This window comes from Orycteropus afer, unplaced genomic scaffold (genome assembly GCF_000298275.1).
Source record: "Orycteropus afer afer isolate SDZICR_OR568_19922 unplaced genomic scaffold, OryAfe1.0 scaffold00075, whole genome shotgun sequence".
NCBI lineage: Eukaryota > Metazoa > Chordata > Mammalia > Tubulidentata > Orycteropodidae > Orycteropus > Orycteropus afer.
Genome location: NW_006921662.1, coordinates 7503195 through 7516969, shown reverse-complemented (window position 1 = coordinate 7516969; position 13775 = coordinate 7503195). Strand labels below are relative to the sequence as shown.

The following is a 13775-nucleotide window of genomic DNA, read 5'->3' as shown; positions in this document are numbered from 1 at the left end:
AAAAAAAAAGGAATAGAACAGAAATTCCTCAACATAATAAAGGGTATATATCCAAAACCAACAGCCAACATTAATCTCAATGGAGAGAGATTGAAACCATTCCCCTTGCAAACAGAAATCAGACACAGATGCCCTCTATCTCCACTTCTATTCAACATTGTATTGGAAGTTCTAGCAAGTGCAATAAGGCATGAAAGAGAAATCAAAGGCATCCAAATTGGTAAGGAAGAAGTAAAACTATCCCTGTTTGCAGATGATCTGATCCTATATATACAGAAACCCCAAGAGACTCAGCAAGAAAACTACTGGAACTTACTGAAAGATTTAGCATAGTGGCCAGATATAAGATCAGTATTCAAAAATCAGTTGGATTCCTCTACACCAGCAAAGAGGTCTCTGAAAAGGAAATAAGGAAATCAATACCATTTACAATAGCTACCAGAAAGATAAGATATTTGGGTATAACTCTTACCAGGAACACAAAAGACCTATAAAAAGAAATCTACAAAATGCTACTTCAAGAAAAAAAATCTAAGATATCTACATAAATGGATGAACATACCACGCTCATGGATAGGAAAACTGAACATTATGAAAATATCAATACTATCCAAACCATTCTATACATTCAACACAATCCCAATCCAGATTCCATCAACATTCTTTAAACACATGGAAAAACCAACCACTAGTTTTATATGGAAAGGAAAGAGATCTCAGATAAGCAAAACACTACTGAAGAACAACAAAGTAAGAGATGTCACACTCCCAGATCTCAAAACCTGCTACACAGTCACTGTTGTCAAAACAGCCTCGTATTGGTACAATGACAGACACACAGACCAGTGAAGCAGAAATGAGAACCCAGAAATAGATCCATGACCTATTGTCAGCTGATCTTTGACAAAGGGCCAACATCCATTAATAAGGAAGAGATAGTTACTTTCACAAAAGGAGCTGATGAAACTGGATATCCATTTGGAGGAAAATGAAACAAGATCCATACCTCACACCATATACACAAACTAACTCCAGGTGGATCAAAGACTTAAATGTGAAACCTAAAACTATGAAGTTCACCAAAGAAAAAAAGGGGCAAACTTAGGGGCCCTAATTTATGGTATAAACAGACTATCAAGCATTACCCATGCTTGATAAGATACACAAACAGCAGAAGACAAACTAGATGACTGGGACCTTCTGAAAATTAAGTTCTTATGTGCATCGAAAAACTTCTCCAAAAGAGTAAAAAGAGAACCTACACAATGGGAAAAAATATTTGGCAATGATATATCGGACAAAAGGCTTATCTCTAAAATTTATAGTAAACCCCAACAGCTCAACATCAAAAAGAAACAATCCAGTTAAAAAATGGGCAGAAGACATCAACAGACACTTCACCAAAGAAGAGTCAGGCAGCCAACAAACAAACGAAGAAATGTTTGTGATCATCAGCCATTAAAAAAAAAAAAAAAAAAAAAACCAAACACACTGCCGTGGGGTCAGATCCGACTCATAGTGACCCCTTCTTGGGTTTCTGAGGCGGTATCACTACAGAAGTAGAGCCATTAAGAGATGCAAATCAAAACAATGAAATGCCATCTCACCCTGAACTAATAGCAAAGTTCAACAAGACAGAAAATAACAAATGCTGGTAAGGATGTGGAGAGATTGGGACTCTCATACACTGCTGGAGTGACTGTAAAATGATATAACCACTGTGGAAATCCGTACGGCAATTCCTTAAAAAGTTGGAAACAGAAAGACCATTTGATCCAGCAATCCCATTACTAACTATATATCCTAAAGAAGTGAGAAGCAGCGCACGAACAGATATATACACACCCATGTTCAGTGCAGCACCATTAACAACAGCAAAGAGAAGGAAACAACCTAAGTGCCCATCGACCAAGGAATGGATAAACAAACTGTGGTATATACTCACAGTGGAATATTATGCAACCCTAAAGAATACTGTAGAATCTGCAGAACACTGTATAACATGGGTGAACTTGGAGGATATTATGCTGAGTGAAATAAGTCAATTACAGAAGGACAAATATTGTATTAGTCCACTATTATAAAAAGTCAAGGAAAAGTTTATACATGTAAGGAAACTTTGTTGGTTACTAGGGATGGGAGGGGAGAGGAGGGGAGGCTAAATTCCTAGATTGGTTGAAAAAAAAATTATACATACACATGTATCACCAAGGTTATTAGTGGTTACCAGGGGTAGGAGGGAAGGGGAAAGGGGAAGCTTTTGTTTGCAAAGCATTGAGTTTATGCTAATGGTGGTGGAATATTTTGGAAAAGGCCAGCAATAATGGTGGCGCAACATGAAAACTGTCATCAATGTCCCTGAGCTGTAAATGAGGAAGGTTGTAATGTTGGCAAATATCTTGTTGTGTATGTTTTTACAAGAATGAAAGTAGAAAAAAAAAAAAAAAAGAATGACTAAGACAAAAAGAAAAAGATGGGAGGAATTCAGAGTCACTGTACCAAAAAGAATTGGTCAATGTGCAACCATTTCAGGAGGTAGTATAACATTAAGAACCAATGGTACTGAATAGAAATCTAAGCTGCACTGAAGGAATTGGTGACAACTGAGGCTCCAGGAATTGAAGGACTATACCCATTGAAAAAGAAACATCGGTAGGATAAACCAGAAAGCAATGAAACTAGCTATGTACAAGGCTTGCTGAGAGGTGAGGCATGGGACAGATGTAGAAAAGGTCGGGAAGGAGTGATAACCTGACTACATATTTTATTTGCTTTTAATTTTTAGAATTATGTTCTACATATTCAAAAATACTTAAATAAGTAAGTATTAAATAATGCTATGGTAAAAAAGACCACTAAAATGGAATGAAAACAGAACCAACTACCCCAAAAAAATAACATAAACACAATGAAGGTGGGAAATAAAACAAACAGACAACAACAAAAGAACCTAATTAACTTTAGAACATAGTATTTTTACCATGTATCATCAATGTAAAGAAAAAAAGAGTTGTAAACAATCTTACACTTTTCTTGGAAGGTTAATTTTTTGTACTGGTATAGGCATAGCAATTTTGGAATTATTTTATACATACTGTAGCATTCAACAAGTAAGTCAATACACTGATGTTATTGAGATCCTGAGTTGTTTTCATTGTAGAAGGAAGATTCAGATATGGAACGTGGAATGTGGGGTGGGACTAGAATTGGAGGTTTAACTATGAATTCACGGACGTATGTAATTTATTTCTTTTTGAGTTCTGTCTACTACATCTGACAAGGGGCCTACAAAAAAATGCCACCCTAGTAGCAATGAGCCACTTAGCACACAAAACTTACCTTCTAGATACCATATCTCACCAATAAAAACCAAGACTACATAGAGAAATAACTGACTCTAAGACTATGGCAAGGTACAACATGAGCTTGAAATACCTTGTTGAATTAGAATATAAGAAGGGGTTAAGGAAAAAAAAAAAGGACTGGATCAATCAATTAACAGATGAACAGATAGACAGATCGTCAGATGAGGGCCTATCAAAAAGGAAGTAAGTAAGTAAGTCAGCTTGAAATGGTTCCCACTGGCCTAATTTGGGACGATTTAAGCATCAAAATAAATATAGAGCTGATTTTAGGGCTGAAGTATGGAGAAAAAAGAAGATGAACTTGGAAAATCGTATAGTGCCAGAAAGTAAGGAAGCACTCAAAAAACAAAAGAATAGGGGGATATCCAAGGGACACAAGAGCCAAACTTAATGAGCTCCCAATGGCCAAAGCTGGAACAATTTGAGCAACAAAATAAATAATGTAGTATTAGATTATAACCTAAAGTATGACATAAATATATATGAACAACTGGATATATAAATAAATGGAGAAGACATGAAACTCCCTCACAGAATTCCAAACAGTATTTGTAGAAACTCCATTCAGTAAGTGAGTTTAATTTTTCTCCCTTAAAATATGGGTTAGACTTGCCTATTTCCAAAGAACAGAGTATGGAAAGGGAAAATAGTAACCTCATAATAGAGAGCCTGATAAACACACTTAACCAAATGATCAAAATTAACATCACCAGTGCTAAGTCATGCTGGTATCAAGTACCCCTGATATATGTGATGAGAAGGGCACTTAACCTCCATGGTAACTAAGGTAAACCTAAGAGTCAAACCAAATGATGTATCAAAAAATAATATATTAGAGTAGTAAATGCTTGTTTGACATATTTATGTACGTATGAAATACCAAAAACCAAACTCACTGCTATCGACTCAGATTCGACTCACAATGACCCCTCTTTGGGTTTCCTAGGAGGTATCACTACGGAAGTTCACTACGGAAGTAGACTGCCCAATCTTCCTTCTGAGGAGTGGCTGGTGGGTTTGAACTGTCAGCCTTCTGGATAGCAGTCAAATGTCTTAGGCACTATGCTACCAGAGCTTCATGTATGAAATTAAAAAAAAACAAACTCATTGCCATCGAGTTGGACCCAACTCATAGTCACCCCTCCTTGGGTTTCCGAGGCAGTATCACTATGGAAGTAGATTGCCCAACCTTCCTTCTGAGTGACTGGTGGGTTTGAACCACCAGCCTTCTAGTTGGCAGTCAAATGCCTTAGGCATTATGCCACCAGAGCTCCTTTGTATGAAATAGGATAAATATAAAGTTATATGTTACAAATCAGTATTTTCAAAAATATGTTCCAAAGAACACTAATTCTGTAAGATGACAGTATGTGTCACTCATAAAAGAACTCAAAGATCAAATATGTTGGAAAAAGAATGAGCTAATCAGCTATACAGGCTTCTTGATTGGACTTTTCATGTCCTAAAATTGATTGTAACATTCTTAAAGTGGCACAGACAAGGTAGCATTTCTCAAATATATTTAACATCGGAACCATTTTTTCACACAGTATCTTGAAGTATTACTGTTCAAAGAAATAGCGTTCAAGGGAAAACAGAAAAAGTGGGTTACAGTTTTTAATTGCTTAGGAACTTTGGTCAAGGAAGAAATTCACATGGGCTGAAGTAATCAAAAATGTATAACCAGTCACCTATGTTTTCACTAGGGAAAGTATAATCTATTGTGAATACTACATCTTCAAGTGAAAAGCAATCAGAGTTCAGTAATTGTCTTTTCTCCAGGAGTAATTCCTTCATTCCATTCCCACTCCATGTAAAATGCCTCAAAAATATTTCTCTTTAAAAAGCAGCAAACATCACACTGAATAGACATGTTATCTTTAACATTTTGATAAATATTAAACTTCACTCATAAACAGACAGCATTTTAAACTTAGGGATACATACCATGAATTAAAAGCTCTTTCAAAAACTGTTCTGTGAAACTGATTGCAAAAAGGGGATGGGGGCATCATTTGACCTCCTCTAACTTCATGAAGGGGAGATACAATCACCTTCAGCAACATCAGACGAAGGCTGATTCCTATGAGGCAGAGGTCAGGCATGCTGCCACCCTTTTAACTGGTTTTACCATCCTATTTTATTGACACAAACCGTCCCTCCCATGGCACTCACTACTTCTCTGCTGGGTTGAATAAGTCATTGCAATGGCCACACAGAACTCAGACAATACTCACAATTATGGGGTTTATTAGGGAAGTAACAGGTTACATTTTAGGATCAGAAAACCATTCATGATATAGTTCTTCAATTAGGACAGTTTCTTCTCAACTGTGCCACAGGCATGCTTCATTTTGGCCTCAGTCTCTGTCCTGCTCGGTCGGCCCAGTGTCCTAAAGCTCTTTTGGCTTTGCCAATAGGTGTCCCAAGAGGCACCCCACTCTGCCACCAACACTCCTGTCCTAAGGCACTCAGCTTTCCTGCTCCACGGGCAGGGAAGCCTGTTGCTCTGTCTTGTGCCAGTTTCTTGGTCCTGCTGCCTCTGTCCCTCTGCAGTCTCTGCTGTGTCAGCAAAGGGATCTCTGGTCCAAGGAAGTGCTCTATTCCCTGCTCTTCTCTCTTGACGGCAGTCAGATTCTCCCCTTTCTGCCACTGGGATGGCTCATTTTAAGCTTAGTAGAATGGCAAAACTGACCAATCCTCACATTAGAGTTCCATATACTCGACGGCACATAACAACAACAACAACAACATCAACATACTTTATTTGGCCCTTAGGGGATGGCCTCAGGGCCTCAGGCAGTCAGCTGCCACACCCAAGGCTGGCGGTTCAAACCTATCAGCCGCTCCCTGCTAGGTAGCCGGGCCATTTCTTTGGGAGCTCTGGTAGCATAGTGCCTAAGGCACATGACTGCTAACCAGAATGCTGGCGGTTCAAACCCACCAGCCACTCCTTGGAAGGAAGATGGGGCAATCTACTTCCGGAGTGATACTGCCTCAGAAACCCAAGGAGGGGTTGCTATGAATCGCGTCTGAATTGACGGCACACAACAATAACAACAGCATACTTTATTTGCACGGTCCCAGCCCCACAAGGGTGCCATGTACCTTATTTAGATTACTGACAAACAATCCAATCCCCTTGGTGGGCCACAAGCACTTCACATTTGCATAGGTCCACCAGTCACCTGGTGGGAGTCACAAAAACCATGGCTAGAAGAGTTATACTAAGTAATTCACTACATCACACTGGTCTACACACACTAATTCCCTAATGTGCCTCCACCTGCAACTTTAGGGTCTCTGTTCATGTTTATTCCCCAACCAAATCACCATGTGGTTAAGCCCCAAATCCTCTAGAAGGTCTTCTTAACTAATTCATACCCACAGTTATCATAAATCTACTAATAACATACCTACAAGAAAGCTTATGATAACTAACTACTTACTAAACTTTCGTTTTGAGTTCCCTGAGACTCTTCATATTCCTAGAATTTAGGATCCATTTAATCCAACCTTCCAACTTTTGCAGAGAAAGGGAATGAGGCCCAGAGAAGTCAAGTACCTTTGTAAAGGTCATGAAGCTAGTTAGTGGCAAAACTATTCTGACTTAAGTCCAGTGCTCTTCTTACCATACCACATTTTATATAAACTCTTTAAGAGAATGCATGCTGGACTGAATGTCCTACTGACTATAAACTATTGAGATCTTAAAGGAAGGCTGACAGATTTAGCAAATAAAAAACAAGATGCTTGTGCAATACTTGGCACATATTTATATTTACAAAATTATTTGCTGCTTACCTGAAACTCAAATTTAATAGGGCATCCTGTATTTTATCTAGCAATTCTATTTTACAGTCAAAAAGATGATTAAAAGCAAAATAAATAAATTGAGAAAATAAACAAAACATTTTCCTAGGATATGGCACTATTTAAAATGTCTAAGAAAAATTACTTTAACACACTATTAAACATACATTAAGATGTACACATGATCACACAGATACAACACATACACACTCTTCCTTAAGGAAGAGAATCTTTAAAATAAGATTTTCATCTACATATCCTCCTTCCTCTTAGGATACCAACCAACCAACCAACCAATGAGAATCTAATATCACCAAAGAATCTAATATCCTAAAGAAATACCTTTGAAACTTTTTATCTTGATCTAACACTAATAATACACAGTGTAAGTATCCCTCAATATATGCATATATTTTATCAAGAAGATGGTTATAAAAAGAAATTTTATAAAACAAATTTTATTTTTCCATTGCTTTTGAACGTGTGAGTTGAGACTAACTGGGTAAGGGCAAAAGTAAGCTATGTTATTATCCAATGCATGAGTTCTGATAAAACTAGATTAGGAATAGCCTACAGGGCTAGGCAGCTGGGTATGCTTCACTAGGCAAGCTAGCTGAAGAATGTGGAAGGAATGGCAATTTCTTACCAACTGCATAGTCATAAGAAAGAACAAGTCATTCTCTCTCTCATTCCTAAAAGGAGAAAAGGATCAAGAATTTTGCTTTCACAGGATTAAAAATCAAGAACAAACTGATTTCATTTCTAGGTATATTAAATACCAATAATTGTTAGGTAATGGAGCAAGATTTCTGCCCTTAGTTGATTTTGGGAGCTTATTTCTTTGTAATGATACACCAGTACTTGCAGTCAGACTGTACAATTAACACTTATTTTCACAAAAAATATTAACAATGGAAAAAGGATAACATTCATTTGAAAATGAAGGTGTAAATGTTGTGTGGCTAAGTTAAAAATGTTTACTCATCCAAGTACGTAAAAATAAATCCAATTTTTTCATTTATTCACTCACACATTCAACAAATATTGGTTGCATGGCTAATATTTGCAGCGGCTTGGGCCAGGTGCTATGAAAAGGTTGTTTAGAATATGAATGGCATTCTTCCCTACAGAAATAATGTCCATTGGATGCTATGTCAACATATATAAGGAGCCCTGGTGGCACAGTGGTTAAGTGCTAGGCTATTAATCGAAAGGTCAAACAGTGTTAACCCACTAGCCACTCAGCAGAAGAAAAGATGTGACAGTCTTTTTTCATAAAGATGACAGTCTTGGAAACCCTATAGGGCAGTTCTAATCTGTCCTATAGGGACACTATGAATAAGCATCAACTCAACAGCATTATTTTGTTTTTGTTTTTAAATGTCAGCTATAAAAATGCCCATTTTGTTCATAATCCAAGTTGTTATTAGGTGCCACCGAGTCGGTTCTGAATCTTAGCAACTCTTATGTACAACAGAACAGAACACTGCCCAGTCCTGCACCATCCTAAAAATCATTGCTATGCCTGAGCCTATGTGTGCTACCCTTGTTGGAGATTTTCCTCTTTTTCACTGACCCTCTACTTCACTAAGCATGATGTCCTTTTACATTAGTCCTCAAAGTGTTAACTTTGCTTTTCAGCACCTTAAAGAAGTCTTTTACAGCAGATCTACCTGATGCAATATGTTCTATGATTTCTTGACTGCTGTTTCCACAGGGCTTGACTGTGGATCCAAGTAAAAGGAAATCATTGACAACTTCAATCTTTTCTCTGTTTATCTTGATATTGCTGGTTGGTTCAGTTGTGAGGATTCTGTTTTCTACACGTTGAGGTGTAAACCATTCGAAAGGCCGTAGTTTTCAATCTTCATCAATAAGTGCTTTAAGCCCTTTTCACTTACAGCAAACAAGGTTGTGTGTCATCTGCTTAATGCAAATTGTTAATGAGTCTTCCTTTAATCCCAATGCTGCAAATCTTCTACATATAGTTCAGCTTCTTGGATTATTTCCTCAGCATACAGATTAAATAAATATGGTGAAAGGATACAACCCTGATGCACACCTTTCCTCATTTTAAACTATACAGTATCCTATTGCTCTGTTTGAACAACTGCCTTTTGGTCTGTGAACAAGTTCCTCATGAGCACAATTAAGTGTCCTAGAATTACCATTCTTTGCTGAGTTATCCATTGCAGTAGTTCAGTTTGTATGTCAACTTGGCTGGGCCTGGTTGAGTGGCTGGGCAACTGGATGTAGTATTCCCCATGATGAGACCGGTCATCAACTCCATGGTGGAATCTACTGCGAGCAGCTGAGTAGCTGCCTTAGGTATGTGGTCTGCTTCCTGTATATAAGGAGAAGTTTTGGGAATGGTCTCTAGCTTATGGCACGCTTGGACCCTGCATGTAGTCATATGTCATTGTTCAGCAGCCTGCCATGCTCTGCCAACCTTGGGACTTTCAATGGACTTAAATTAATGGCCTGTCGTGTGGTTTGGTAACATCAGGACTGTGCTTTTTTACTTGTCAACCTTGGGTTTGTCAGTCTCAGCAGCCAACAGCTGTCTGAGTGAAGAAAAGCCTCTAGCCCCAGTGGGCTGGGAGCAGGAGGCAGAGCTGAACCCCACGGTTGAGGGGCTTTCATCCAGTTCCTAGAGCCTGGCACTTTGAACTCGGATTTAATGTCTCCAAACTGTAAGAGAATAAACTTCTGTTTGTTCAAGCATTCCATTTGTGGTATATTCCTGTCAGAGCGGCACTAGGTAATCAGAACATCCATAGTTTGTTTTAATTCACACAGTTAAAAGCCTTTGCATACTCAATAACAATACTCTCTGCTTTCAACCAAGATCCATCTGACATCAACAATGATATCCCTCCTTCCAAGTTGTCTTGAATCAGGCTTGAATTTCTGGCAGTTCCTTGCTGATGTACTGTTGCAACAACTTCTGAATTATCTCCAGCAAAATTTTATTTGTGTGTGATATTAACAACAATGAGAACTTCTGTATTCTGTTGGATTAGCTTTCTTTGGAATGGGCACAAATATGGTTCTGTTCCTGCTAGCTGGCCAAGTAGCTGCCTTCCAAATTTCTTGGCATAGATCAGTGAGCACTTCCAGCATTGCATACATATTTTGAAACATCTCAATTGATCACAACTGGTATTCTGTCAATTCTTGGTGCCATGCTTTTTTGCCAATTCCTTCAGTGAAGCTTGGACTTTTTCCTTCAATACCACTGATTCTGGATCATATGCTACTTTCTGAAATAGCTGTATGTTGAACAATTCTTTTTGGTACAGTGACTGTGTATTCCTTCCATCTTCTTTTAATGCTTCCTGATCATTCAATATTTTGCCCACAGAATCCTTCAATTATTGCAATTCGAGGCTTGGATTTTCTTCAGTTCTTTCAGCTTGAGAAATGCCAAGCATATTCTTCTCTTATTCCAGGTCTTTGCACATTTCATTATAACACTTTACTCTGCTTTCTCAAATTGCCCTTTGAAATCTTCTGCTCATTTCTTTTATTTCATCATTTCTTCCATTGCCTTTAGCAAGAGTGTTTCAGGGTTTCTTCTGACATCCATTTTGTTTTTTTCTTCCCTTCTTGTCTTTTTAATGACCTTATGCTTTCTTCATGTATAATGTTCTTGATGTCATCCCACAACTCGTCTGGTCTTCAGTCACTGGTATTAAATGCATCAAATCTACTCTTCAGATGGTCTTTAAATTCGGGTGAGATATAATCAAGGTTGTATTTTGGCTCTTGTTTTAATTTTCTTCAGTTTCAACTTGAACTTGCATTGAGTAATTGACAGTCTGTTCTATAGTCAGCTCCTGGCCTTGTGTTGACTGACAAAATTGAGCTTCTTCATCTCCTCTTTCCACAGAGGTAGTCAATTTGATTCCTGTATATATACCATCTGGCAAGGTCAGATGTCATCCCACACATCTCATTATAATCCCACACATTTCATTATAGTCACTGTTTATGTTGCTGAAAAAAGGTATTTGCAATGAGTAAGTCGTTGATCTTGCAAATTCTACTATGCAATCTCTATTGTCATTTCTATCACCAAGGCCATATTTTCCCAACTACTAATGCTGCTTCTTTGTTTCCAACTTTCACATTCCAATCACCAGTAATTATCAATATATCTTGATTGCATGTCTGCAATCAAGAATCCCTCAATATGGCAACTTGAGGCTTGAATTTGTTCTTCAGTTCTTTCATCTTGAGAAATGCTGAGCATGTTCTTCCCTTTTGGTTTTCTAACGCCAGGTCTCTACATTGTAATACTTTCCTTTGTCTTCTTGAATCGCCCATTGAAATCTTCTACTCAGCTGTTTTACTTCATCATTTCTTCCATTTGCTGTAGCTACTCTCTATTCAAGAGCAAGTTTCAGAGTCTCTTCTGACATCAATTTCGGTCTTTTCTTTCTTTCCTGTCTTTTAAATAACCTTTTGGCTTTCTTCACGTCTGATGTCCTTGATGTCATCCCACAACTCGTCTGTTATTCGGTCACAGTGTTCAGTGCATCTTATCTATTCTGGAGATAGTCTCTAAAAGATGGGATATACTTAAGGTTAAACTGTGGCTGTTATGGACTTGTTTTAATTTTCTTCAGCTTCAATGTGAACTTGCATATGAGCAATTGATGGTTTGTTCTGCAGTTGGCCCCTGGCCTTGTTCCGACTGATGATTTTGAGTTTCTCCATTGGCTCCTACCATAGATACAGTCAATTTAATTTCTGTGTATTCTATCCACTGAGATCCACGTGTACAGTTGCCATTTATGTTGCTGAAAAAAATGAATTCTTAACAAATTTGCACAATTCATATGCAATACTGAAGAATTTAACTATTACATATATTATACATAATAAAAATTTCTATAGAAAATTTCATTTCATTATAATTTAGGACAATGTCATCTTAAACTTATTCCATGACAAGGTTAAAAGCTCAACCTTAAGCCATGCGTAAAACTTGGAAGCAGGATTATATGTATCTCTAATCAAAGGCTTCAACTTCTATGGTATGGGATGAAGAAAGGGAAGGAAAGTAACAAGGACAGACTAGGGGAACTGAGAGGGAAGAGAAAAAGACACAAGTTGGTTGACATCAGGGAAACAGAACATGCAATCTGGTGTGATGGGAAAAGAGCCAATTTCCATTCTGATCTATCTTTAAGGGAAAGGACCTCAACAAAGTTAAGATGAAGGATTAAGCATAAATAGCATTTCCAGGGCTAGTAAGTAAGTAAACTACCTGGGGGAAATCACTGTGATTCCAAACATTAAATTTAGACAAAATTTTAGGTGGTCCTCCACAAAACTTTTCTACTGAAGTTGACAGTACACCAAAGAGCTTTCCCCTTTTTTCCCTTTTTGTCTTTCTCTTCTCATGAAGTATTACTGACTAGTTCCATCAGCCAGAATAAATAAAAGTACTGTGAAAAAATGAAGACATTTAAATAATCCATATGGAAAATAAGATCTCTGAGTAATTATAATTTATTATACCTCAATTTTAATGCTATACAACATTTTTAAAGGGTTCTGATGATAATAAATGTTAAAAGATATAAACCATACTATACTGTAGAAAATATACTTTTTGTCTTAGTATATGACAAACTCACAATTAAGTTTTCAAAGAAAATTCTATAAGCCTGTTCAAAAATTTTTAAATAATGAATCCTATTAACACTTTTTCTTTCTTCACAGAATAACAATATGAAAACTTACAATATCTGCAAGATTGTTTTAAAGACTGGTCTTACTGCAGGTCACTATAAAAGCTGATACATTTGAAACTGTATTCTTGTTTCACAAGTTCTACCAAACAGAGGCACAACCATTATTTTTGCCAAAAGACCTTCAGAAATCAAGCTCTAAACAATTTTTCATAAACACCATCATCCAATTAACCTTCACTTTGTACTTCAATTTACTTAGTGTTTATGGCATGGCTATCTTTGTTGTCATTAGGTGCCATCGAGTCGTCTCTGACTCATAGTGACCTGATGCACAGCAGAACGAAACATTGCCCAGTCCTGTGCCAGCCTCAAAATCCTTGCTATACCAGAGCCCACTGTTGGAGCCACTGTGGCTACTATGGCTATCTAGGGGATGGTTAACATCACTAAAAAATTACTTAATGAAATGATCATTGTTTCCCAAAATTATACACACATGTGAACATAACTACAGCCTCATCAAGGCACTTTTTTTTTCTTTGAAACATTTACCTTTTGACCTCCTGGAGCTTCAACTGTGTGTTGTTCTTTCAATTTCTGTTCCTGCTCCATTATGTCTTTCAAATGTTCATTCACCTTAAATATAAAAATATTAATTTCTATTTATACTCACATTTAACAATAGAATAACATGTTCCTAAAAATGCCTATGTCAGATGTCCCTGATGTCAAATATCAATACTAATCAAATGAAAATTTCATCTTTTTTTTTTTTTTTTTTTGATTTGGGTGAAGATTCACAGAGCAAATTCACTTTCCATACAGCAGTTCACATACACTTTGTCTCATGTCATAGACCACAGTTTACCACAATGCAACAGCTCCCCTCCCA

At 37.3% G+C, this 13775-nt stretch overlaps 1 protein-coding gene across 1 annotated transcript in view; it reads right to left on the bottom strand.

Annotated features, from left to right (window-relative positions):
- The window catches only part of CAMSAP2 (calmodulin regulated spectrin associated protein family member 2), a 170943-nt gene that overhangs the window by 46300 nt on the left and 110868 nt on the right, over positions 1 to 13775 (bottom strand). The window contains exon 4 of the mRNA XM_007941100.2: positions 13436 to 13519. Within this exon, the coding sequence (XP_007939291.1) occupies positions 13436 to 13519 (84 nt within the window). The remainder of the gene's footprint in view (positions 1 to 13435; positions 13520 to 13775) is intronic.